The 27,827-nt window shown below is 41.5% G+C and overlaps 1 protein-coding gene and 1 pseudogene across 8 annotated transcripts in view; one reads left to right on the plus strand and one right to left on the minus strand.

Moving 5' to 3' along the window:
• The window catches only part of UBR4 (ubiquitin protein ligase E3 component n-recognin 4), a 142,140-nt gene that overhangs the window by 75,905 nt on the left and 38,408 nt on the right, over positions 1-27,827 (plus strand). For all 8 annotated transcript variants that reach the window (XM_058304262.2, XM_058304264.2, XM_058304270.2 and 5 more), the window contains 22 exons: positions 4,938-5,034; positions 6,113-6,220; positions 6,684-6,800; positions 7,756-7,965; positions 9,915-10,064; positions 11,450-11,677; positions 12,498-12,576; positions 13,379-13,624; positions 14,653-14,821; positions 15,306-15,450; positions 16,037-16,122; positions 16,732-16,819; positions 17,088-17,281; positions 19,397-19,636; positions 20,042-20,180; positions 20,888-21,013; positions 21,130-21,258; positions 22,048-22,391; positions 24,098-24,188; positions 24,513-24,597; positions 24,729-24,856; positions 27,634-27,763. In XM_058304262.2, coding sequence (XP_058160245.1) covers positions 4,938-5,034; positions 6,113-6,220; positions 6,684-6,800; positions 7,756-7,965; positions 9,915-10,064; positions 11,450-11,677; positions 12,498-12,576; positions 13,379-13,624; positions 14,653-14,821; positions 15,306-15,450; positions 16,037-16,122; positions 16,732-16,819; positions 17,088-17,281; positions 19,397-19,636; positions 20,042-20,180; positions 20,888-21,013; positions 21,130-21,258; positions 22,048-22,391; positions 24,098-24,188; positions 24,513-24,597; positions 24,729-24,856; positions 27,634-27,763 — 3,329 coding nt within the window. The remainder of the gene's footprint in view (positions 1-4,937; positions 5,035-6,112; positions 6,221-6,683; positions 6,801-7,755; positions 7,966-9,914; positions 10,065-11,449; positions 11,678-12,497; positions 12,577-13,378; positions 13,625-14,652; positions 14,822-15,305; positions 15,451-16,036; positions 16,123-16,731; positions 16,820-17,087; positions 17,282-19,396; positions 19,637-20,041; positions 20,181-20,887; positions 21,014-21,129; positions 21,259-22,047; positions 22,392-24,097; positions 24,189-24,512; positions 24,598-24,728; positions 24,857-27,633; positions 27,764-27,827) is intronic.
• On the minus strand, positions 3,562-4,878 carry LOC139439591 (eukaryotic translation initiation factor 4E pseudogene; annotated as a pseudogene).

Below are 27,827 nucleotides of genomic sequence, written 5' to 3' on the forward strand. Positions count from 1 at the left end.
ATTTACCAGTTAAGTCTTCTGGGTCTGGACTTTCTTTAAAGATTGATTTTAGTTCTTTAAATATATAGAATTATTTTCATTTTTTCTTGTGTCAAAAGTTGCTCGTAGTATTTTTTGTCAATCTTTTAATGTCTTTAGGAGCTGAAATGATGTACCATTTTTACTTAGTTAAAAGACATCAGTCTTTGCTATGGGTTATTTTATTAATCTTTACAAAGAACCAGTTTTTGGCTTTGATTTTTCTCTGTTGTGTGTCTGCTTTCTATCTGATTTCCACTCTTTAATATTTCTTTCCTTCTGTTTTTTATATTTTTTGGGTTTAGTTTTCTTTTTCTGGCTTCTTGAGATGGAAAATTAAATTATTGACTTTAAACTGTTCTTCTTTTCTAATACATATATAAAGCTGTGTATTTTCCTCTAAAATTCCCTCTAAACCAGGGGTTCTTAACCTTTTTTGTTCCACGGACCCCTTTGCCAGTCAGGTAAACCCCTTACTAAGTCCACACTGTGCTATATATTACATAACAAATATGTTACACCCACACCAACAAATCCCCACAAGAATAATGCTGTTTGGAATTTCAATTTAAGCTCATTGACCCCTGGTTAAGAACCCCCTGCTTTGCTGCAGCCTACATCTTTTGATAGGTTGTGTTTTCATTATTGTTTCTCTAGTTCAATACATTTTCTAAATTCTGTTGTGTTGAGTCTTTGACTCATGGAATATTTAGAAATGTGTTGCTAAATTTTGAAATGTTTGGGGGTTTTCTAGTTATCTTTCAGTTCTTGATTTTTAGTTTTATTTCAGTACAGTTGGGGAACATACTATGTGATTTCAGTCCTTTGAAATTTTTGAGATTAATTACTGTATCTAAAACAATGTTTTAGTATTTTCTTTATAACCTAACCATATTATTGAAATGGAAGTCTCTAGTTTTAAGTCAACTTTTTCCCCCATAAATCAATTAATTAAGCAATTGGTAGGTGAATTACGTGTTTCAAATAGTATAATAACTGAGTGGTTTTTATTTTTAAGTAACTAAAGAAGAGGAAATTGCAATTTTTGATGCATTGTTTAATTTTTTTGTTAAATTTCAAGAGTACCATCTAAGAGCCTGAAAAGCCAGTATTCTGGCGTGATTTTGGTACAGGTCTAGATTCTGCTCATTTTGTTGATTTTTTTCCCTTTGACTGTGTATTTTCACATGTAAGTTCTCCAAATCTGAAGATTTCATTCCATTTCAGAGCTCATTATGTTTTATCTGCAAAAGTATTGAACTGTTACTCTTATCTCACCTTTCCTCACTTGTGCCTCTCTCCCATTCCTGAGCAATTCTGACTCATTTGTAGACCTCGTACAAGTTGCTTAGTTAATGCTTAGACTCGTATGTGTTATTGTATTCTAAAGAACAATTAGCCCTTTCCTTTGGGTTCTATTTGGAATGATCATCGTTTGTTATTTAAGTAAGACCCTGTACTTCATTCAAACATCTATTATTCTGAAAATATGGTAGACATCTGCTAGGATATGTAAGATAACACATTTTAAAATATATACACATATGGTTTCTTGCAAACAGACCCTAAGGTAAATTGAAGTGGGAACAGTTTACTAAGAGAATTAATCCATTAATCCATTCAGCAACTGCACTCTTATTATCTAAGATTTTGTTGGGTAAGACTGCCAATCAGCTTGTCAATAAATTATTATGCATATCAGTCCTCTGGGATCGGTGTATTCACTAGAGATCCAGAGACACACAGTACTGAAGGCCAGCTGTATATCTGAAGGTGAAGAAGATTAGGTAGGTGCCAATTTTGAATATGTGGGGAAACTCATGGGTCCAGGAAGGAAAGGGTGGCACTGAAATTGAATTTTACACTAAGAAAAAAAATGGACCAGGTGTGAGAGGGTAAAGCAGTGACTGGCCCTCCTAAAAGCTTGGGACACATGAAAAAAGAAAGTTGGGTTACAGTGCAACTGGATCATATAGAATTTGTAGACCAAACATCCAGAGGCAGAATAGGGTCATGTTTTAGAAAAAGCTAGAAAGCTCACAATTGGAGGTTTGGTTTTGGTGCTGAGAGTAACTAGAATCTAATTGCTTAGGAAATATTTTTCACTTTTCTGTGATAGATTTTCTTCCAGTACCATCATTGTAGTTTGACATAGTCTTGTTGTCTTTGACGGAGTGACATTTCTCCTCCTGTGTTGCTGGTTCCAAACAGGCAGATTTGATTTCTTTTTTTTTTCCCATTTGTTCATATTTTATTTGCAGTTTTGTGTACTGTCTTCATATGAATGGGAGTGCATCTCTACTTGAGCCATCTTTAACCAAAGCGAAATAACCTAAGTAATACAAAGTGTTAAAATACGGCACAAAGATACAAAAACAGACATTCTAATTCTAGTTAGGAATGTAATTGTGATGTAATATTTTTAAAAATCCACAGTTGTATTTAGGAAATCCCACAAATAAAAATCACGGATTTGAATGAAATGCACAAATTTGTATCAAAGCTTTGTAGTTACGAAAAAACAGAAATTGGGAAGTGGATTTGGCTCAACTAATAGAGCGTCTGCCTACCACATGGGAGGTCCAGGGTTCAAACCCAGGGTCTCCTGACCCATGTGGTGAGCTGGCCCATGTGCAGTGCTGATGTGTGCAAGGAATGCCCTGCCATGCAGGGGTGTCCCCTGCGTAGGGGAGCCCCACGCGTAAGGAGTGCCTCCCTGCGCGAAAACATGCAACCTGCCCAGGAGTGGCACCGCACATGCGGAGAGGTGATGCGGCAAGATGATGCAACAAAAAGAGAAACAGATTCTTGGTGCCACTGACAAGAATATAAGCGGACACAGAAGAACACACAGCGAGTGGACACAGAGCAGACAACTGGGGGGGGCGGGGCGTGTGAGGAAAGGAAGGGGAGAGAAAAAAAAATTTACCAAAGAATGCACAGAATTAATGTTTGTTCCACCACTGTGTCATATTCCTGGATCTTTTACCACTGTTACATGAAGAAAAAAACAAAAGCAAAACAAAGTGAATAACTGAAATTGGAACCACTAATGTTATCAAGTAGGGAAACAAATAAATTAAAATCTAATAGCCGTCAGCAAGAATACAGCAAAAACAATGCTATAAAAAGAAATAAAAGAAAATTTTTGGCAAACTGTATTTATCACAGTCTTCAAACCAGTAAAATATGCTCCTGCTTACAATGTAACATAAACAGAATTTTTTTTTTCTGTAAGGTGTAGAAATGCAAGTTCTCTTTTGAATATTGTGGATGGGTATATGTGTTGGTAATGGTAATTCCACTAAGCTATTACAGAGTGGGCCAAGCAACACAGTTATGGCTTCTGGGGGTGATGTGCACTGTAATTCTTTGATTGGGATAGTGAAAATGCTAGTCAAAATTTTAAAAAAGCAAAAGAAAATAATACATGAACATAGAAGTACAACACAAAGGTGAATGAGACTTCTTCTATATCATAGCAACATTTACGTGGAAATCAAATTTAAATGCAGCCCACTCTGCTTTTGAAGAGGCTTTGGTTCAGCTCCTAAATCTCAGTTGCTTAACACAGTCTCCTAGGAGACTACTCATGAGGTGTCTTCTTAAACAACACTTATTTTTAGTGGTGGAGCTGCCCTTAGTAGCTGTGTCTGCACGGGACTGATAACCAATCGCTATCTTTGCAGGAAGTCCTAACCTTTCCTTGTATACCCTCCCTATATGTGTAACAGCTTCTCTCTCTTCATATCCAGTAGTCCATATTGCTCTCTTATCACCTTTGGTTCTAACGACTCCACGTACATTATCATGTAGTCATCAAAAGATTATCCAGGGAAGCAGACTTGGTCCAGTGGTTAGGGTCTGTCTGCCACATGGGAGGTCCACGGTTCAAACCCCCGGCCTCCTTGTCCCGTGTGGAGCTGGCCCATGCGCAGTGCTGATGCATGCTAGGAGTGCCGTGCCACGCAGGGGTGTCCCCCGCATAGGGGAGCCCCACGCACAAGGAGCGCGCCCCCTAAAGAGAGCTGCCCAGCGCGAAAGAAAGTGCAGCCTGCCCGGGAACGGCGCTGCACACACGGAGAGCTGACATAGCAAGATGAGGTAACAAAAAAGACAGATTCCCATGCCGCTGACAACAACAGAAGTGGACAAAAAGAACATGTAGCAAAATGGACACAGAGAACAGACAACTGGGATGGGAGGGGAAGGGGAGAGAAATAAAATGAATCTTTAAAAAAAAAAAAGATTATCCAGTAAGGCATAGCAGTGTCTCTAGCCAAAAGCAATTGGGGTCACTTCTTCTCTGCTGTTTGTTCATTGTAATTAGCCATCATCCCTCTTGTTTGTTTTTTCATCTTCCTGCATAGACTCTGTACCATCCTTAAAAAGGGAGTAGTCTCAGCAGGCAATAATTACTAGATAGCTGGATATGGTTGTACAGAGCCAAAAGTCTTCAACAGTTTCAAACTTAGAAATCAGTTGAAGGATTGCTTGTCAAGTTTTACTTTTATCATTTTTAAAAAACCAAAGGGCCCATCTCTTCTGTAGTGGATATTTAATATAGTGATCCAGGTTAGCAACTTCCTGATTAGATTCTGCTTTCTCTTCTGTAGGCAGTGATTAGGAGTAGGGGTTGTTTCCAGTTCCACACTAAAAGCAGGCAGATTTCTTAATATTTTTCTTTTCTTTCCTTTTTTAATTAATTTTGTTCATTCATTCATTTATTTTTGGCTCTGTTTTGGGGGAATTCCTGGATTGCAGAAGGATTGCAAATGTTAACATTTTTCTTAATGCTAGCATTGTTCCCAAGCCGTAGGCTCCTTACTTACCTTGGTGGCAGGAGGCAAGAACTATCATCAGCTGGTTAGTGTTTGCAAACTAGCTTTTGTTTGATAATTTTCTTTGACTTTTTTTAGGTTGCACATGGTCCGTCTAATGCTGTTGGAGAGACTACTGCAGACCTTGCCCCAGCTACGAAATGTTGGAGGTGTCCGGGCCATCCCATACATGCAGGTATCTGTCAGTTCATTTGGATCTGTCACATTATAGTCAGACCGTCCTTGAGCATGCTCACCTCTCTCTTCCAGAGAATCCCATACAGTTTTGTTTGGTTTTAAGCTGTAGAATAGTGGAATACAATTTTGAACTGTAAGTCACAGCCTTTCATTTTATAGATAAGGCTGAGGATCAGAGAATTTAAGGAAAAATATCAAGGTCACCAGCTAGTTAATGATGGAGCCAGGAGCAAAATTTTTGCCTGTTCCTGAGTTTCTTAGTCTGTAGTAACTTTTTTTTAAAAATTTCTTTCTCTCCCCTTCACCCCCAACCCTGCCCTGGTTGTCTATTCTCTGTGTCTATTTGCTATGTCTTTTCTTCTGTGTCCGCTTCTGTTGTTGTCAGCAGCCCGGGAATCTGTGTTTCTTTTGGTTGCGTCACCTTGTGTCAGCTCTCCGTGTGGGCGGCGCCATTCTTAGGCAGGCTGCATATTCTTTCCTGCTGGGCTGCTCTCCTTATGGGGCGTGCTCCTTGCGCATGGGGCTCCCCTATGGGGGGGACACCCCTGCGTGGCATGGCACTCCTTGAGCGCATCATCACTGCGCATGGGCCAGCTCCACACGGGTCAAGGAGGCCTGGGGTTTGAACTGCGGATTTCCCATGTGGTAGACGGACGCCCTAACCACTGGGCCAAGTCCGACTCCTAGTCTGTTGTATCTTTATGTGTAAGTATTAGAATGTGGTTCGATAGCTTTTCTTCCACTAGCTGTCTTCCTCTAAGGCAAAGTTGTTCTTTAATCTATAGGACACTGCCCTATTTTAAGCCACTTTGATGGGGTATGATGTGGGTTAATCAATTATTTTTGTGAACTATTTGCAAAACATTTAACTGTGATGCCAACTATGGCATATACCAAAATTGACTCTTCTGACTTAGGACATTTAAGCTTCAAATAACCTGGAAATTAAAAATTTAACAGATTACAGGTTTGATTGTCAGGAAAGTCAAGAAAGTGGAGATTTCTTTTGAAACATCCTGTCTTTATTGTCCTTTAGGAAATTGACTTTCATGTTTTACCTCTCTGTTGACTTCCAGGTTATTCTGATGCTCACTACAGATCTGGATGGAGAAGATGAGAAGGATAAAGGGGCTCTGGACAACCTACTCTCCCAGCTTATTGCTGAGCTGGGCATGGATAAAAAGGTAAAATTTGAGAGTCACAACAGTGTGAGATGCAAGAATTGAGATGATTTCTCAGTTTGTCATTCCTGTCTTAGAGGAACTTCACCATGTTTCAAGGGGTAACCATCCACTGAGGACTCCAGTTTTATTGATTCAACATGTGTATTCACATGTGTATAACATGTGTTAGTACTTTGGTCTAGGCATGCTTTTGGGTCATTAGTGTAAATGGGGAACAAGACAGAGTCCCTGCCCTCATGGATATATTGTAGCCCCACAAGGTACAAACATTGAATTCGTTATTTGTGTCTTAATATGACCTCCTAAGTATATCAGGCTCTAGGTTACTCAGGTATAGTTCACAGTCTCATTGGAGCCTGTTCTGTCTCTGATTCAATATGATAAGCTAGAAGAAGAAATCTTGTTCAGGGCATGCCTCAAGCTTAAAGTAAGTGTAGGCTTCTGGGCTTCTTTCTCCCTGCAGGACGTCTCCAAGAAGAATGAACGCAGTGCCCTGAATGAAGTCCATCTGGTAGTAATGAGACTCTTGAGTGTCTTCATGTCCCGGACCAAATCGGGATCCAAGTCTTCCATATGTGAGGTATCTTTGCTTTCAGCTTCATGGGCTTTGGGGAAGATAAAAGGGTTGTCTGGTTGGCGCTAGGGCAAAGTGCAGAGGTGATAGTCCTCTGCTAGGAGAAGGTCATTGTTGCCTGAGGAAAGTAAAATTCTAAACTGGCACCTCTTGAAGAGCAGAGTTTCCCACATTTTTTAGAATCTCTTCCAAGCCCTGATCTTTGCCCCAATCCCTCTGTTGAAGGGGTTAAAGGGTTTGGAAGTTCCATTATTGAAAAGCCGGGGACTGTTCTGCAAGGCACAGAGTAACTAAGAGGATCCCCCTGCTATATATTGCTATAAGGTATGGTAATAAAGCAGAGAGAAAGCAGTGTGTACGTGGTAGAAAGGAGATTAACTCAAAGCAGAGAAGGTAGAAATTGAGGCTGAACTGCATCCAGTCTTAATGAGCTTATGAGCTGTGGGGTTTGTTGGGATTTGCAAGGCTCTCCTAATGGTTTTATTTACAGTAGCTTTTCACCTACTTGCTTATTCATTTGATCACTCTTCCCCATCTCCTTTGGAAAGCTGGTTGTATGGAAGAGCCCCTACCAGGAGGGGGGTTTGCTAAGTATCTATAGTGGGAAGTTTTCTTTCCTTCTTAAAATAGGCTGCTTTTCTAGTTACCCGAGGAAAAAGAGAAAACTCATCCCTTCCAGTGGGAAAGGTTATCTAATTCTTGCTTCCTTGGCCCCTGGCACATGTGTGTAGGGAGATTAGAGTTGAGAACTGATGTCTCTTTGTTTTCTGTCACCATGCGTTGTTTAGAAGAGTTGGGGAAATGTTTAAGCTAATTGGGAAGTTTTTAAACTCGAGAGACTAACTCAGTTCCATAACAGCTAATCATGGATTCTAAGACCCAACTGGATTTCACACAGTTTTTATAAGCCATTCTTACCTTCTCAGTTCATCCAGTGTGTGTTTTCTTTTCTCCCTCCTAGTCATCTTCCCTCATCTCCAGTGCCACAGCAGCAGCCCTCCTGAGCTCAGGAGCTGTGGACTATTGCCTACATGTGCTCAAATCGTTACTGGAGTATTGGAAGAGTCAACAGAATGATGAGGAGCCTGTGGCTACCAGTCAGCTGCTGAAACCACACACGACTTCATCCCCACCTGACATGAGCCCATTCTTTCTCCGCCAGTATGTGAAGGTGAGGACTTTCCCTGGCCAAGGAGCCACTCCTAGCCCTCATGCAGAGCACTCTCCTCCTTACTGTCAAAGTAAGTGTGAGGAGCTGCAGGAGGGAGCTGGCAGTTCTTGGTGGGTTTTATTCTCAATATGATATGATAAGTGACCACTTTACCCAACTTTCTACTGGGATTCTGATTCCTGTCACTTTGTGTGAACCTGAGGAATTGAATGAAACTAGACAGTCCTCTAATTTCATATTCAGCTCCGTAGAAAAAGATGAGACTGTACAAGGTGATGTCAGTAGTGGATCAAGTCCTTGCGTATGTCACACATTCCCCACTGCTGTCCTAGGAGGCCCTTTAACGTGTTAGTGAAGAAGATGAGCTTTCTGATCAGATGTGTCTGGAATCAAGTCCCATCTCGGGTAGTCACTTACCAGTGATAAAACTTGGAGAAGTTCTGTCTAACCTTGGTAAGCCTCAGTTTCTACACCTGGAAAATGAGGATGCAAATAGTATCTTCTTTATAGGGTTGTTGTGAGGATCAAATGAGGCAATCCTTTTATCACAGTGCCTAATACCTACCAGTGCTCAGTAAATGTTAATTATTAATGCCACTTCTACTCCCTTTGAGCCCACAAAGTGGAATTAGGCGGGTTAAACTAGCTGGGCTTCTTAATACGAAATAATAACGGCAAAACGTGTGAATCTGATCATGTGCCTCTCTTTTAAAAAAAAAATAAAAACAACCTTTCTGTGGTTTTCCATTGCTTTTAGACCAGAAAGTTCTTTGAGGATCCAGCTACCTACTTAGGGATTCTTAACAAGGCGTCCATAAGCTTGAATTGAAGTTCGAAAAAGAATTATTCTTGTGGGGACATGTTGGTGTGAGTGCAATATAGTTACTAAATAATACACAGTATAGTGTGTACTTAGTAAGGGGTCCATGGTTTTCACCTGACTGGCAAAAGGGTCCATAGACCAAAAAGGTTAAGAACCCCTGCTCTAGCTTTGTCACCTATAATATCCTCTCCTGTGCCTTACCAATCTCTTCATTTCTCTTCATGTGGCATGTTGTCTTTGTACACACTGTTCTTTTTGAAATTCTTCCCTTCCCCCTACATCCCTTTCTTCTCCCATCTAGCTAAACTCTTAGTGCTTCAGGACACTCCTCGTACTTCTTCAAGACCTGGCTTAAGCATTAGATCCTTGGGTAAACTTTATCTAACACACACTTCTCCACTAACAAGTCTGGTGAAGATAGTCTTTGTGTTCTCAGGACACGCTTTGCCTATACTTGGAGCCACTTCTCTGCTTTCCTCTTCAAATTGTCAACAAAGACATGTTTTATTCCTATTTACAGACCCAATGCTGGGCATAAAATGAATAAATAACAGGTGGTTAAATATATGAAAGACATTGTTCCCCTAAAGTCTTGCAGATTGCTATTTTGGGGCCATACAGCTTGCATAATAGCTGTTGTTTCCACTCTCCTCAAATCTCCCAGTACCCTGCCTCCTTCTGTAATATGATCCCCTTGGTTTATTTAAATATTTTTGCTTATCATGGAAAAGTTTGGTTTTACAGAATGGAATAAATGTCTCATAGAACGTAAACAATCTTTATCCACCATGGTTTTATCAATTTTGTTTTTTTAACTTTTTAGCTCTTATTTCTGTGTAAAAGTATAATTAACCCAATGTCAAAAACCACAGGGTAAAATGATAGAACTTTTAAGAGTAGTGAGTCCTGTTTTCATTGTAACCTTTGCATGTGATTAAATTGTCCCCAGGAATGGGACCTTGCTGGACTTGTAAATTAAACTGTTGGTCGTTGATGGCTCCAACTTTATAAGGCATATTTACCAACTCCAAACATATTATGCCTAGTGGACAATAATCCAGCCTTGTTCCTAATTGTGGTCAAAGAAAATTGCCAATCAACTCTCACACAAATGGTCTTCTCCCAGGGTCATGCTGCTGATGTGTTTGAGGCCTATACTCAGCTTCTAACAGAGATGGTACTACGGCTTCCATACCAAATCAAAAAGATTGCTGACACCAATTCTCGAATCCCACCTCCTGTCTTTGACCACTCATGGTTTTACTTTCTCTCAGAGGTAAGTAAAGGTCCCAAACATGTGCCAATCTGCTGAGACTCCCTTGCAATCTGCCTCCTTCCTATTTCTTATCCAGTGGTTTCCCTGGCAGAGTATCTCCCACTCATTAGGTGGTGGTCCTGCCTTTCTGGAATGTAGTACATGGCAAAGCTGTGGAAGATGTGTGTGAAAGCAAGCCATCTGCTTTAGCTTCTGAGTCTGTAGTGATAATAATGGGCAAGGTTAATAATTAGGGGCTCTGTGAGGAAAACAATCCACACTAGTTATCTTAACAGAAGAATTTTATTATAGGAAATGGTTAAATAGATATTGGAGAACCAAAGAGACAAAAAGGAAAAATTGTAGTAACACAGAGACTGTAAGAGGCAACTCCCAGGGGCCCCGTGCATGAAGAGGAGAGACCTTCTGGATGTGGGACTTAGAGCTCTGAGGAGGGGCTAGTGGTGATATCTCAGGAGCTCTCAGGGAATGCAGTGTGGCTGATACTGGTACTGCAGCTGATACTAGTCTGGGAATACTTGAAGGTGATGATTACAACCACCTAGCTCTTGGGGGAAGGGCTGTTGTTAGGTTAGGAGGCACACAGAAAGGAGCACATTCCCTTTTCCTCCTAGTGCTCCTTACTGGCGAACCTAAGAGGGAGCCAACTGGCAAAGAAGCAATGCAGGTAGCCTAATTCAGGACTGAGCATCACAGAGCAGAGTATGGCAGGGTGGGTTTGGAGCCATGAGACAGTAGCTTAATTATTAGCACAGCAAGCATGACATTAACTCTGGGAAGAATAATTTGTTTTAGCAAACCCTAAATGACCATTGCCAGTTGAAGAGCCATACCAACTCAGCCTCTTCCCCAGTTCTTTTTTTTTTTCATTTGGATGAAAATGTTTATATTAGTACATTCCCTAGGACTTTTACCAGAAAAAAAACATTGTGACTGTTTCTTTCCTTATAACTTCACTTAGGGTGAACTGGAATGGAGTCCAGCTTCCCTGAGAATCTTAAGTACTCAAGAAAGAGGAGCATGAATGTTGCTGCTTCTTTCCTCTGACTCTTCTCTTTCTGTTTCTTTCTCTGGATCCCTTTAAGAAATTAAGTTCACCAGAGGCTGGCTTAGCTGGAAGGAAGTAGTGTGGCAGTTCTTAATAACAGTTCATAAAAACCCAGGGTGTGTATATATATATAAAATTTCCAGTCTGATATTACTCTGTTCTGACACCAAAAGTAATGACAAGTGTTGTGTAATAAAAAATTAAGAAGCCAAAAAAGTGAAGGGAGAGGGAAAAAAAACAAGGGCAAAACAAAACAAAACACCCAGGATGGAAGAGCCATGGTTGATACAAATACAGTCCCCAAATTGTTTACTCTTTATTTCATTTCCCCCTAAAGTATCTGATGATCCAGCAAACTCCATTTGTGCGACGTCAAGTCCGCAAACTTCTGCTCTTCATCTGTGGATCAAAGGAGAAGTACCGGCAACTTCGGGATTTGCACACCCTGGACTCCCACATGCGTGGTATCAAGAAGTTACTAGAGGAACAGGGGATATTTCTCCGGGCAAGTGTGGTTACAGCCAGCTCAGGCTCCGCCTTGCAGTATGACACACTCATCAGCCTGGTACGAGGGCTGGGAAATAGGGCAGGGAGAGGGCATGTAATGAGACTCAGGCAAGTAGGTATAGATTGGAGCAGTATAGGGGTTTGTAATATCCAGAATGTCGTGTCCAGTGTGGGGATGAGGGTAAATCCATCATATCTGACTGGGGACTTGACCAAGTGCAGTTGGCTTTAGGGTCTGGCATTTCCACCGTACCACTTCTACTCCCACTTGGCAGTGGTTCCTCCCTTGAAATGAGGTGGCTTGGTCTACTTACCAGTGTCATTTGCAACACCTCATGTCATGCACAGGATAACCTGAAATTTGTACACTTCTGATTTTGTTCTTGAATAACTGAAGTAATGGTGAAGGTTGGAGTTTAAAAATATATTACTGTTTAAAGAGAAACTGGGTTTAGGAGAGTAAATTGAATATATTGCATATGAGCATCTAGAAAGAATATCTTCAATATTAAAGACTCCTGGTTTGCTCATCTAGTGTTCTTGCTTTTGTGCTATAGCAAGGACATAAGTAAACTGGATTATAGTTTCTCAGGTCATGTCCTACCTTAGCTGCTGCCTTCTCAAGTTAAAGGGCCTTTGTGTAGTGAGGAGTAAACAGAGGGCTCAGTGAGAACTGCAGGAGTGAGTGGGGCCTTGGTACCCAGGCTCACAGGATACTGAATCAGCCAGTCATTCCATAAAGCACCTCCCTTACACAGAGGACCATGATCAATTTGCAATCTAAAGCCAGGATGATAACCACTCAAGGCAGCAGGTGTGATGGGTATTTGGGCTGCTTGTAGGAGTTACTCATTTTCAGTGATCGGTTTCCATTTCAGATGGAGCACTTGAAAGCCTGTGCAGAGATTGCTGCCCAGAGAACCATCAACTGGCAGAAATTCTGCATCAAAGATGACTGTAAGCAGTGCTATTCCTTTTGATTACGGTTACTCATTCATTCTTTCAAGAACTATATAGTGAAGCTTACTATGTGCTAAGCTGAAATGGATGCTGGAGATATAATCATGAGCAAGATAAATAGACAGAAACTCTGCTCTTATGGAGCTTTCAGCCTAGCAGAGAAGATAAGTAAAAACCTAAAAGAGTGATGAGGGCCAATAGACAAAATTTGTAGTGCTATGGAAACACAAAGTAGGAGTATCTGGCCTCCAGGATGGAAGTGACATTTTAACCACGAGATGAAGGATGATCTTGGGGGCGAGGAGGGGGAGACATATGTTGTTTTTAGTGGAGAGAACAGCATGTGATAAGTCTGGGAGAGCGTAATGATTAAGGAACTTAATGAAGTTTAGTATGACTGGGGCTGAGCATGCTCAGTAGGGAGTGGTGAGAGAAAGCCCCATCTTGATGGTCCTTTAAAGAATTTTCTATTTAAATGGCTCATTCTAGCTGCATTATGGAGAATGGATTGAAGAGGGATTAGGATAGTGATGGCAAGGCTAAAGAGAGCTACATGAATTCTAGAGAATCATCTTATTCAAAGAAGAGGGGACTGGGATCCAGTCTGAATGTAGTTGTTATAATACTTGTCAGATACTTCCACAGAGGGTATAAATTCTTCTCAGTAATGTCCAGCAGAGAGAATTTGGACTAGGAAGCTGGTGGGAGTAGGGTAGTCTTGACTGTAGAAAGTTTGCTCCTATTCTGACATCAAGCTGTAGTCACCTCAGAGCTGAGCCACGGCCTCTTCTGTTTACAGCCGTCCTGTACTTCCTCCTCCAAGTGAGTTTCCTGGTAGATGAAGGGGTGTCTCCAGTGCTGCTGCAGCTGCTCTCCTGCGCTCTGTGTGGCAGCAAAGTGCTTGCTGCTATGGCCGCCTCTGCAGGCCCCTCTAGTGCTTCTTCCTCCTCAGCCCCTGTGGTTTCTGGTTCTGGACAAGCCACAACACAGTCTAAGTCATCCACCAAAAAAAGCAAGAAAGAGGAAAAGGAAAAGGAGAAGGAAGGTAAGAAGGACCCTTTTGTCTTGGTGACCAGGCATATGGTTTATTCTATCTTTTTTTTTAAGTCACAAAAATTTATTTATTGTAATTGTGGTAAAATATATATAATATAAAAATGTTTTTAACCATTTTAAGTGGACAATTCTTTGACATTAAGTGCATCAACAATACTGTGTAACTTTCACCACTATTTCCAGGCTATTTTCATCATCCCAAACCAAAACTCATAATCATTTAGCGGTAACTCCCCATTTCCCCTTCCCCCAACCCCTGTATTCTATCCTTCTGAAAGGTCTTTTATCCTGATTTATATAGGTGTCCTAAAGCCCAGATACTCTCTAGTTCTACTTTTGGTCTCATTTTCAGTCATACTGAGGTGACACCTTAAACAATATTATAGTAATAATAAAGGTCAAAGTGCACTGAACTAATCTGGGGCCTTGACCTTAAACATTTTTAGTAGGCCATTTAATTTGAATTTTTTTCTTTTTGGTAAAATAATAATACCTGCTCTGTGGGAGTGCTTGTCAGTGTTGAATGTACCTTGTAAACTGTAAAATACTTAACGAATGTACACTATTTTAACTGACCTTTACCTCTCTGAACAGTCTTTCTGCTTCACTGCTTTTCATGGCCCTTGGAGGCCTGAGACTGATGTTCAGGGATTGAGAGCAATGGTGGTGTTTTACATTCCCCCAATTAATTATTCAGACGTTTTTCTGTAGGTCTATAGTAGTGTTAACTCTTTTAGATTGCAAGCTTCTAAAAGTTCCTCCTCCAATGTAACTATATTTGTTTAGTACCAGGTTTACATAGACACTTTATTTTGTGCTTTTTTTTGGTAGTATTGTATGTCTCATTTGGGGCTGACCTTTTTGTTCCCTGAACTGAAAATTGCACATTATAACTATTTAGTTGAAACTTTGAAAAATGAACAGAATACCCTTCCTCTCCATCTAGTAGCACAGGCTCTAAGACCCTAGATGACTTCTTCATACTCTTCAGTCCTCAGTCTTGCCCTGGTTTTGCAGGTGAGAGCTCAGGCAGCCAGGAGGACCAGCTGTGCACAGCTCTGGTGAATCAACTGAACAAATTTGCAGATAAGGAAACTCTGATCCAGTTTCTCCGTTGCTTCCTGTTAGAGTCTAATTCTTCCTCGGTCCGCTGGCAGGCCCACTGCCTGACCTTGCATATTTACAGGTGAGGTCCAGGGCTTAGCCCTAGCAGATCTGAATGAGTCTGGAATGAGGTGATGATATGTTTCTGTCTTGGTTTTATGTTTATAGCAGCTTGAATCCTCTGCAATATTAGAGATTTCTTCAATTGAGTTATTTGCTTTTTGGCTACTCTGGGTGTCCTAGGCAAGAGACTATCTCTTTTCCACTCAGAAGTCTATGTTTAGGAGTTTGTAAAATAACCAGACTTCTCTCTTGGCTAAACTCAGTTTCTACCCTTCAGTAATGCTGGATGATGGGAATGGCCCTCCTCCTGAAATCCATAGATGACTGTGCTTTATCTATTAGGATAAATAGTCAAAATTGCAACAAAAACCTTTCAAATTTAATCCATAGATATGAAGAGTGAGCTACATCTGCAGTCTGGAGCTGATATTGGCCTTGGCCATAAATGAAGGAGTCTTAGGTTTTTTTGCTACTTGGTAATATGAACTGTAATTTATTTACAGAAACTCCAGCAAATCTCAACAGGAGCTCTTGCTAGATCTGATGTGGTCCATATGGCCAGAGCTCCCAGCCTATGGTCGGAAGGCTGCCCAGTTTGTGGACCTACTAGGATATTTCTCCTTGAAAACCCCACAAACAGAGAAGAAGGTAACATTAATTTACTGGCAGAGAGGCTAACTTGCCATATTTATCTTTTTTTTCTCTCTCTCTTGTATTAAGAACATTAAGACCAATCCAGAAAGGAGGTCCACATTTGAAGTCTCTTGAATATATCTAGTTTTGCATTTCTTATTAAGCACTTAATATGTATATCACATAGTTAATGTACACTAGCCAATTTGTACAATCTAAATTCAGCTTAGTTGATAGAAGTAGGTCAAGTGGGGGAGAAAGATGCAACTCCTTGAAGCACTGTGCGCCTCTGTATTTGCTGGCAGCCCTGATTACATACCTAAGAGTGTTTCTGCAATTAGGTAACCATGTCATGGCTTCTCCATGGGATAAAAAGTATCTTCTCCCATAAGCTCTGAAAAGGTGGCCTAACACTAAGATCATGGAAACTTCTAAAGGAAATGGAATCTGCTAAATGACTAGGAATTAGGCCTATCTTTGTATATTTCTCAAGGGGTCTGAGAAATCTCATACCAGACTTCAGCTAGAAAGCAGAAAAGTCTTTTCTATTAAGACCTTCTTTTGGGCTTTAACTATGTTTCTTTATTGAATTCTGTTTCAGTTGAAGGAATATTCACACAAGGCTGTGGAGATTCTGCGGACTCAAAACCACATTCTTACCAACCATCCCAACTCCAATATTTATAAGTGAGCTTTGTTTTGCTTTTTACCTATTTGAAGCTTAGTCAACAGTCTGAGTTACTGTTTGCATGTGATAGGCTCTTATATATGAATTGATAAACCCCTGGAGAATAGTGACCCTCTCTAGTTGACCTTTCAATCCTTTCACATAGCCCAGGGCCTTGCTAATAGAAAGTACTAGAAGTACAACTGCCGAATTTGAGTTTGGTAAGCAGCTAATATAAGAAGGTCTCAAGTTTCAAGGGTCTAAGTCTGATATTGAGATATAATTGACATACCACAAATTTCACCTATTTTAAAGTACGATTCATTGATTTTTTTTTTTTTAGAACTTTAATTATGACTATAATTTGAGTTAAAATTTAAGTGCAACTTTTTAGGATTCTAGTGACCTTAGAACAGCTCAGAAATAGGAAATGTTAAGGTTGATTAATCGAAAATTCCTTCCTGTGACTTTTAAACCCTTTTTGGGACTTCTCACATTTCCTTATGTTCTTAGTAGTGTGGGGCTGGCTTTGGAAGATATTGAGTCATGACTTCTTCATGGCATCTTTTTGAAGCTCAGTCATTCCCAAAGTGAAAATTTTCTTATGCTGAGACTGGTTTCTTCCTTAGCACATTATCTGGCTTAGTGGAGTTTGATGGCTACTACCTGGAGAGTGATCCCTGCCTGGTGTGTAATAATCCAGAAGTGCCATTTTGTGTAAGTAACCAGTCTTTAACATGGACAGTCCTGAGACTTATGGGTCTGTGGCTTTCTTGTTTCCAGAAATCAATAGTTATCACATAGGTGTTCCTTTCCTAATGGTTGGTCACCACCATTGAAGTGTCTTTACTGGCTGCTATGTTTGTTATCTTAAATGGAAACTTCATCCATGTGTGAAGAGTAGGTTACACTGATAAACTCTGAAGAAGGCAGGATGTATCAGCCTTGAACTAATGCAGTGTCTCATGTATACCTTTGTATTTAGTATATCAAGCTGTCTTCCATCAAAGTGGACACACGGTACACCACCACCCAGCAGGTTGTGAAGCTCATTGGCAGTCATACCATCAGCAAAGTGACAGTGAAGATTGGGGACCTGAAACGGACCAAGATGGTGCGGACTATCAACCTATATTACAACAACCGCACTGTGCAAGCCATCGTGGAGTTGAAAAACAAGTATGGGTTTGCAGACTTGGGGAGGGGCAACAGGTTTATAAGGTCCAGCACCAGATCCTACCCTTGATTCCTGGAATGGCATAACGCAGAACATCCCTAAAGCCTAGTATGTCCTCTTACCACTTCAATTGTGACTGAGGGCAAAAATGAAACACCAGTTACTAAGGATATTAACAAAGGATATTTAGAAATTGTGTCCATCTGTGGAAGTTCTTCAACTGCTTGCCTAGAGAGGGGAAGCTGAGTGAGGGGGGCTCTAGGCTTCTTATACTTACCTTACCTAGAGCAGTTCTCTTGTATATAAAACCTTCTATATTGGGAAGTAGTGGGTATTTCTCAGATTAAGACAGTTATTTTCTTGTATACAAAGCATGAAGTTATTTCTCAAGAAGCTTCTCTGGTACATATTCCTTGCACTTCTTCATGGTGCCATCCCTTTATATCTGCTGATGCTGGATCTTTCTAGTTTGTGTATCCCAATGTTTGCTTTGGGGCATGTCATAAATGGGCAAGCAAAGTAAAGACACTTGCATGAGTTACAGTGTTGACTTCTACAGAAACAGATGTCTCTCTTTTTCTTTTTTTTTATTTATTTTTTGGAAGTCTCAGGCATTGCAGTTTGACTTGAATATAGGTAGATACTAACTACTTATATATTAAGATCTGCGGTGCTGTTCTGTACATAGAATGGAAATATTCCTATTGTTCCAAGAGGGAGAGTCAAGCTAGAATGTACTACATCAAAAAATAGTCCCCCTCTTGATGTAGAGGGGAACTGGACATAACCATCCCAGGGACCACAGGATGGAGGAATAGAGTATGGATTAGAGTGGACTTACTGGTGTTCTGCTGGGGAACTATTGTGATTAGTAAGGGAAGAAATTGTAGTAGTGATGTGGGGAGGCTGGACATGGTGGCTGCTGATGGTAGGGAGATGGAAGAAGAGATATGGTGTGGGGGCATTATCAGGATTTGGAGTTGTCCTGGGTGGTGCTGCAGGGATGGATGCTGGATGTTGTGTGTCCTGCCATGGCCCACTGGGTGGCCTGGGGGAGAGTGTGGACTACAGTGTAGACCACTGTCCATGTGCAATGGTGCTCCAGAATGTATTCGCCAGGTGCAGTGGATGTGCTGCAATGATGGAAGAGGTTGTTGATATGGGAGGGGTGAGGTGGGTGGGGTGGGGGGATATGGGGACCTCATGTTTTTTGAATGTAACATTTAAAAGAAAATAAAGAAGAAAATAAAAAGTCATTAGAGGATCGACCTAAAAGGATTTTTTCCTTTTTTCTTTGATAGCAGAGTTGACATTGGTGGCCTAAAAATAGGAGTTGCTAGTAGGATAACCCATTCCATTCCAGAAGAGGTTGATTGGATTTTCTATTGTGTTCATTCAGCATAGCTGCTGATATGACTGTAGGTTCAAATCCCAGCTCTGCTACTTACCTCTGACTTAGGAGAAGTAACTTAACCTCAATTTTCTCAGCTGTAAAATGGAGATAAGTCCCTACTTTTAGGGTGTTATTTTAAGGATTAAGTGCACTAGTATATATAAAGTGTTGATTACAGAGCCTAGCACATAATGAATATTCAGTAAATATTAGCTCTAGCTATATTAATGTAATCATTCCTAAATAATTACATGCCTTTTCTCTTCGTCATTCTACTTGGCATTTAGTCTAGCTCCTGAGGTATGTCTGTGCCTCTTTAAAGCAACCTTGCTTTTTCCTTTCAAGGTAGCTGTCATGATTTTAACTTGCGGCAGTCATCATCATTGTACCTTTTGGGGTTATACTCCTCAGCATTGCATACTGATGGAGTAATGTTTTCCCTGAAACGTACTTCTGTTGTTTTTTCTAGAATCTCAAAAGTCATCATATGTAACAGCTGAAAATGCTTGTACGTTCTATCCTTTAGAGAGAAAATGTAGTAGAAAATGAAAAGAAATTAGGTTATTAGTCATTTGTTAGATTTCTTTTCCTTAAAGACCACTTAATTGCTTTAAAGTAATTAATAGTGCAATCGTTCTCTTCAGCTCATCAGCCCCTTATGACTGAGGGTTAAATGAGAGAGTCTTGGGCCCTTTGTCCCCATAATTGACACTGTGTCTCCTAGGCCAGCTCGTTGGCATAAAGCCAAGAAGGTTCAGCTGACCCCTGGGCAGACAGAGGTGAAGATTGACCTGCCATTACCCATTGTGGCCTCCAACCTGATGATTGAGTTTGCAGACTTCTATGAAAACTATCAAGCCTCCACAGAGACCCTGCAGTGCCCACGCTGTAGTGCCTCAGTTCCCGCCAACCCAGGTGTCTGTGGCAACTGTGGAGAGAATGTCTACCAGTGTCACAAATGCAGGTAAGGTAGTGATTTTCCTCCAGGCCAGGGACCATGTACATTTTGTACTTTTCTGCAAGAGTCTCAGTGTGGACAATTTCAGTGCCTGGTGTTCTCACAATAATTAGAGGATTATGGGGGAGTAGAGTGGGTCTAAGGAGGGAGGGAGAGAAAGAAAGGAGAGGTGTGTGTGTGTGTGTGTGTGTTGGTCTTCCTGACCTAGAGGGGGATCACTAAGTATAGTTCTTGGTCTTTCTATCTTGTTATTTGGTTGCTTACGTCATCCTCTCCTATATATTATTGTTGCTCCAGTAATCCTTGCAAGAGTTTCGAGAGTATATTCCAGAGATGTGGCATGACCCATCTCCTCACATTCAACCCTAACCCTCTGCTGCCCCACCTGACCCAAACTCTTTGATTCTTCAGATCCATCAACTATGATGAAAAGGATCCCTTCCTCTGCAATGCCTGTGGCTTCTGTAAATATGCTCGCTTTGACTTTATGCTCTATGCCAAGCCTTGCTGTGCGGTGGATCCTATTGAGAATGAAGAGGACCGGAAGAAGGTGAGGCCAGAGCTGGTGTAGTATAGTGTGTTTTTCCTTCTAACCTATAGGCTTCCCAAGTCAATACCAGTGTCAGGGTCCAGCTTTGGGTTGGAGCAAATAATGGTGTTGGATATGTTGGAATACATGGTTAGTATAGGATGTGTTAGTTTTAATGAAACTAGAGTAACTCAAGGGCCAAATAACTTCAGATTTAGAAAGGCAAAAAGAAGTTGGATGACTTGCCTTGCCTTTATTCCACAGACTGTTACATATTGAGGTTGTTGGTGTTTCCTCAGTACAAATTGCCCAGGAGCTAGTTCCCAAGCCAGCATAATGTAGTGGATCTGGATATCAGAGGGCAGCTGAAAATGGGCCATCTATTGGGACAGCTACAAGAAGGAGCATGGAAAAGTAGAGAACAGTTAGCTTTGGAGTCAGGAATTCAAAAAACTTCCAGTTACAGCTGTTTTTTAAATACTTGTATGACCTGGCACAAATTCCTTCTCTCAGACTTGTATAGTATTGTATATTACTAATGATTATTGAATATTATTAAAAATAATATTCCCACTCACAGGATTATTATGAAGAATAGAGATAATATATGTAACACAGTGCCTGACCTGTAAGAAACGTTTTAGCCAGTGGCTAGCAATTAGGATTACTCAGCGAAAGTCATCATGTTGAATTGTCTTAATGTATAATCCCTGTTGTTTCCTGTCTAGGCTGTTTCCAACATCAATACACTTCTGGACAAAGCTGACCGAGTGTATCATCAGCTGATGGGACATCGGCCACAGCTGGAGAATCTGCTCTGCAAAGTGAATGAGGCAGCTCCAGAAAAGCCACAGGTAATCCCAAACTAGAAGGGGTATTTGGAGAGAGCTCTGGGTCATGATCAGAAGATCGTCCCCTGGGTGAGCTCATCTTACTGTGGAAGTCTGACCTCTTACTCTTGGGGTTGCAGGATGACTCAGGAACAGCTGGAGGCATCAGTTCCACTTCAGCCACTGTGAATCGTTATATCCTGCAGTTGGCTCAGGAGTATTGTGGAGACTGCAAGAACTCCTTTGATGAACTCTCCAAAATCATCCAGGTAGAGAAATGAAAGCATCTTTACAATGTGTTCTGTTGGAGTGTTATCAATAATGTTTTCAAAGCTCTCACCCAGCACTAAACTTGGTGTTGCCCTTGCTCCAATCCACCTGAAAAGACAGAGTCCACATAACTGCACCAAACAGGATCTCTCCTACTGTGGTTTCTGGTTCTTGTCAGCAAGTTGAGTTCAGTCTAGAAACTGAGAATAATGGAGGTGGGAGGTCATCATAGATCTGATTTTCTTGGCCATTAGTTCAATCCATTACTGGTTTTAAAAAATTGGGTGCCAAGAGTCTTTTCCCTGTTTTTCTGTTATGCCATGTTTGAAAAGCTAGAAGAATAAGGGCACAGCAACTCCAGTAACCAGTGGGCTTTGCATGGTGTGGAATATTACAGAGCTAATCTCCACAGAATGGGAGGATGGCCTTCTACAGAAGAGAACAGCCAGTTTACCGCCTCCCCCCCCCCCAAATTGCTGGTGTGCCATCTGCTACATGTGTGTACATTTTTGATCTTTGTCTTTGTTCCTTAAGAGACAGTGTTACACAAGAGTGGAGAGCATCTATCTAGGAGTCAGATCAATATCTGAGTTCTGACTCTACTACCTTGGTAAAGCCCAATTCCTCTAAGCTTCAGTTTCCTACTCTATAAAATGAGGATAATGTATCTAATGCCTCTAACTTTTTCCCCAGAGCAAGGCAAATTTTCCAGTTAGCTTTTTCTTCCTTTTATTCTAATTATTTATTTACTTATACGTTTGTTTATTTTTTGTCCCTTTTGTTCTTAGAAAGTCTTTGCTTCCCGCAAAGAGTTGTTGGAATATGACTTGCAGCAAAGGGAAGCAGCCACCAAATCATCACGGACCTCTGTGCAGCCCACTTTCACTGCCAGCCAGTACCGTGCTTTATCTGTCCTTGGTTGTGGCCACACCTCCTCCACCAAGTGCTATGGCTGCGCCTCGGCTGTCACAGAACATTGTATCACGCTTCTCAGGGCCCTGGCCACCAATCCAGCTCTGAGGCACATCCTCGTCTCCCAGGGCCTTATCCGGGAGCTGTTTGATTACAATCTTCGCAGAGGGGCTGCTGCCATGCGGGAGGAGGTCCGCCAACTCATGTGCCTCCTAACTCGGTCAGAGCCTGTGCTGTTTATGGGGCTAGTACTTCCTACTGATCCAGGGGTTGGTGGCAGGAGCAATACTGGGAGCACAAGAGGATGCAAAGAATTGTGCTGCTAACTGCCAGACAGTTTGGCTAGCTTATGATTGAGGGAAAAATGGGATAATATCCAGGGCATAATGAGTGAATTTGCAGAGCTTTTGAAATCCAAGTTTCCTTGTAAATAGTATATTTGGCCAACTTTGTTGGTTCTGGGGAGTTTTCTGAGGAAACTTTTTGAGTCCTGGGGAAGTAGTAGAAGGGAGTGACTGGGCATTTGGACTAAAGAAAGATGCATTCAAAAGAAGACAGTGGAGCAGTGGAGCCTAGTGATTACGAGAAGGGAGATCCAGGCTCAGTATCTGATACTTTGTAGTTTGTGCCTTGGCTAAATTACTTAAGTTTTCTGGGCCTCAGTTTTCCTCATCTGAAAAATCTGTAAATACCATAAAGGTTTGTGATGTGATGGAATGGAGTAATTCACATAAATAACAACTCATATTTACTGAATACTTAGTATTAACAAGATATTGTACCAAGAGCTCTATGCGATTTATTTACTGAGTACATGGCATAATTCCTGGAACACATTAGGTCCTTAATCAGTATTAGTTGCTATAGTATTTCTTCATTCATATATTTATTGAGCATATGTGAACTCTCTGGCACTGTTCTGGCTTCTGGAGATCAAGCAGTAAACTAGGCATAGTCCTTGCCCTCATGTACCCTAAATTCTAGCTGGGGGAACTGCTAGAAACAAATAATAATTAAAACAGTGTCAGGAAACAAAGGTTGTGAAGAAAAATAAAACAGGCATGGTGACCCTGATGGCGTGTATGTGTGTGGGGTGCTGTTTTGAATAAGGTGGTCAAGGAAGACCTTCCTAAGGGGGTGATATTTGAGTAAAGATTTGCATGAAGAAAGGGAACAAGCCATGCAAATGTCAAAGGGCAGTGGGTTCCCCACAAAAGAAATAGCAAGAAAGGCTGGGGGCAGGAATATGCTAGGCATGCTGGGGGAGCAACAAGGAGGCCTGTGTAGTTGGAGTGAAAGATGCAATGGAGGAGAAATGGGGGAGAGGGGATGGAGGGATTAGGTGAGAGATTGCCTGTAAGGACAGGTGCTGTAAGTAAGGTCTTGAAGGTAAGGACTTTGGATTTTATTCAGAATGTGTTGGGAAGGAAGAGAGTAACATGATACAATTCATTTATTGTTATTAATAATATAAACATTAATACAAAGGGCCATGGCTAGGAAATGGGGATGCCTTATGGGAAATGAAGTAGAGGTAGCTGGAGAGGATGAGGAAAGAACTGTGGCCAGGATGGGGAGTGGACTCCTAGATTTTGGAGATGTGATACACCAGATAGCCCTGGGGGCTCTGCAGCTGGGGCACAGACCAGGGATAATATCTGCCTTGAGCTTGGTGCTCTCCTCCCCTCAGTGTGCAGTCCCATCAAAGGTGGCTGGGACCTGCCTTTCTATTACAGTCCTCTCTGGTTGGTACTATCACCAGCATTTTGGGAGGCTTCAAGCTGTGGTCTTGGCCTTGGGAAGAATAAAGAAAAATTTGGATAAGGAAGCCTGAGGCATTGATTTCATTGCCTTTGGGCTCCCCCAGGCAGAAAGGAGAGGAGAACCAATAACCAATAACAGGACTCCATTTCTTTGCCTTCCTAGAGACAATCCGGAAGCTACCCAGCAAATGAATGACCTGATTATTGGCAAAGTCTCCACAGCCCTGAAGGGGCACTGGGCTAATCCTGATCTGGTGAGCAGAACGAACTATCTTCCCTGGCTCCTCCTCACTTTCCTTCTGTGTGGGCCCTGAGTTGCCTTGTTCATTGTGCTCCTTCCCACTGGTCTCACCGTGATGACTGAGGAAGGGAGGAGCAGCACACTTGCAGAGCTCATGTCCCCATATGATTTTCCCAGGCCAGAGCTGACTTCATAGGGAAAAGAGAAATGGGTGGTCATAGGGAGGACAGGGGTCTCCGTGGCTCCTCTCTCCTTGGATCAGAGCTTGGACATAAAGCCCAGGCCCTGGACTGGCCTTTTGGATCTTTCCTCATGCTTTTTTCCATTGGCATCATAGGCAAGTAGCCTTCAGTATGAAATGCTGCTGCTAACAGATTCAATCTCGAAGGAGGATAGCTGCTGGGAGCTCCGGTTACGCTGTGGTGAGTTTGAGCAACATCTAGTGAGGGACTTGTCAGCAAATGGAAAGGAGGCTTCCAGGTGCACTGTCCTCAGCAGCAGAAGGGCTGATGTGCTCTGTGATGGTGACTCTGCCTTTCCTCCTCACCCCTAGCCCTGAGCCTTTTCCTCATGGCTGTGAACATTAAGACTCCAGTGGTTGTTGAGAACATTACCCTCATGTGCCTGCGGATCTTGCAGAAGCTGATCAAACCACCTGCTCCAACCAGCAAGAAAAACAAGGTACTGGGGCGAGTCTAAGAGCACAGGCCAGGGCTGCAGCCCACTTTATACCCTGTCTGGCACCAGGCACCACCTCTTAAAAGTGTCTGCTGTTCTCCAAACTCACCTGACCTGATTGGGAACCAAAGCTTCCTTTCCCTTAGTTTAGTTAGTAGAAAGTCTTAAGCTCAGAAGGCATGGATTCAAATCCCAGCTCTTCCATTTACTCGCATTATGAGCTGGGGCAAGTACTCAACCTTGTTATGTTCTTCAGTTCCCCCATCTATAAAATGGGGGTACAGTCTCTACCTTGAAGTGTTGTGAAAAATGAATGATTGGTAAATGTAATGCAGGTAAAGTGCTCAGAACAACAGTGCCTGGAAAGTTGGTCCTCACTGTTTGTTAGTTATAGCTGAATGCTCTTTTTTCTTGTTAGAAAGCACTTTTACATTGTGAGCTGCTCCTTAGAAGATGCACTTCTCTACCAGGCTGGTTGTGAGCTCTTGGAACTCAGGAGCTTAAGTCTTATTAATATTTTATATGTCCAGAACATAGCGTGGTACCTAGCATAAAATACTCAGTAAATCATTAAGTGAATGAATGAAGCCAAGTTTGTATTCTAAGATAAGTCTGCTGAGCCACAGATTGATTTGCTTGTACCAGTTTGTAGAATATGCAGGCCATAATTCTCTTGGCCATGCTTGAGAATATCTGCCTCCGAATGCCTGTCTTGAAGGACCATCCCTTGGTGGAAGATGGTGTTCATTCCAGGAAGACTTTTTTTTTTTTTTTTTTGCTTTATTTATCTCTCCCCTGATGGTTCTTTCATCTCTCTGCTCGTTGTTTGCTCACCTTTTCCAGGAGGCACCAGGAACTGAACCCTGGACCTCCCACATGAGAGGTGAATGCCCAACGTCCTGAGCCACATCTACTCCCCACAGGCTGTGGCATCTGCTGGCTTGTGGCATCTGCGTGTTGTGGCAGGAGGTGGCATCTGTCTCATGGAAGATTGTTTTTTTGAGTGCTGAGTACTTGGGGTTATGGTTAGGGAGAAGGCTGCACATTGAGCAATGTAGTATCTTTTCTTTGTGCTAGTCTGCCCAAACACACTCAGAAAAGACAGGACTGAGGAACCCTCATCCCTTCCTTTGATAAAATTGGTCTTTGATCAAAAAGAGGAACACTATCCCACATTACCATCATTTTTCTTCCACAGTGTAAGGCAAAGTAGTTCCTCAGTTACCCTCTAAGCCCTGAAGTCCAATGTTGATGTCCACATTTTGCTCAGTTTTAGTCCAGAGCAACAGTTCAAAATTTGGTTCGCAGACCCCTGTGCGTTTGCAAGACTCAGGGGTCAAAGTTATTCCCATAATTATACGACGACATTATTAGCCCTTTTCATTATGTTGACATATGTGCTGATAATGCAGAATCAGGGCTGGCTAAGACTGCTGGTGCCTTAGCACAAGAACGCAACGGCATCACATTGTACAGAGTTGTAGTCTTTACTGCCGTGCACTTGCAGTGAAAAAAACCAGTTTCGTTTATGAATGTCTTTGATGAGGTAGTAAAATTTACTCATTTTATTAAATCTTGGCACTTAAAATACGAGTCTTTTTAATATTTAGTGTGACAGAAGGGAAAGTACATGAAAAGCACTTGTGTGGTTGTTTGAGATGCAAGCTAGATTAGCTCCTTTTTCCATGGGGCTACATCTGTACTCGAAAAAACAGAGACAAATTGTGGTACAGACATGGTACTTGGCAGGTATTTTCTTGAAAAATGAATGAAATAAGCCTGTCACATAACTCCATTTTCCAAGTGACTTATGTATGTTATAAAATCATGCATGAGTAAAAGGTGAATTTTAATGTAACAGAACATGAAGAATTCATTGACTTGGTTTCAGGTTCCACATTACAACCAATCTTTTAAGAAATCACTTACTGAACTTTGGTGTAGTATTAAAAGAAAAATATTCATAATTAATTGAAAAAGCTATTAAAATATTCTTCCCTTTTCCACCTTTCCTTTTCTAGTGTGAGGCTGGATTTTTTTTAATATATTTTAATCAAAACAGTATATCACAACAGTTTGTATGCAGAAGTGGATATGAGAATCTCAGTTCTTATTGAGTCAGTACTGAACAATTTTCAAGAATATAAAACAGTGCCACTCTTCTCTCTAGATTATTTTTGTTTTGGAAAATGTAAAGATATATTTAGGTTAACAGGTGTTGGGTTTATTCTTATTTTTTAATGAAATATTAAATTTTTTTCTGTTTTAATTTCTAATATGGTAAATATAGTAGATAGACCCATACAAACAAGAGCCCTTTGATTAATCATTTTAAGTGTGTAAAGGGTCTTTTAGACTAAGTTTGAGTATCACTGGCTGAAGCTCTTTGCTACACAGGCTAGTTCTGGTTAGTAATGGCTCTGTAAATTCTGCAGATTGCTTGGTGACCCCTGGAAGATTTATGCTTTAGGAAACTACCAATCAGCCTTGGGAAAGGAATTAGCTATTTGACTGTAGGACTCTCTATAGAACTCTAGGATTATCTGTAGGACATCTTGTCCTGCACAGTAAAAATCAGTGACCTTAAGTTTGCTCTGGAGATGCTTCTGCTAAGTCAGATCAGAATGGTTTAACAGGAGCATGTGTTTGGACATGAAAGAGGTTGATTCTTCTGACCTTGTTGGCTTTGCCTGTCTCTCCTTGGGGTGCCAGTGCCATTATATCAGACCATGGTTCAGGTGTGCGTTCAAGCTCTCCCATTTTGTGCTTCCCGTCTCCAGGATGTTCCTGTTGAAGCCCTCACCACAGTCAAGCCGTACTGCAATGAGATCCATGCCCAGGCTCAACTGTGGCTCAAAAGAGACCCCAAAGCGTCCTATGAAGCCTGGAAGAAGTGCCTTCCTATCCGAGGTGTGTCTTCCTCTAAGCCTGGGAAGTCAGTTACCTTTCTCCCCATCATGACAGCCTTACAGAC

The sequence above is a fragment of the Dasypus novemcinctus genome, chromosome 9 (genome assembly GCF_030445035.2).
Source record: "Dasypus novemcinctus isolate mDasNov1 chromosome 9, mDasNov1.1.hap2, whole genome shotgun sequence".
Classification (NCBI taxonomy): domain Eukaryota; kingdom Metazoa; phylum Chordata; class Mammalia; order Cingulata; family Dasypodidae; genus Dasypus; species Dasypus novemcinctus.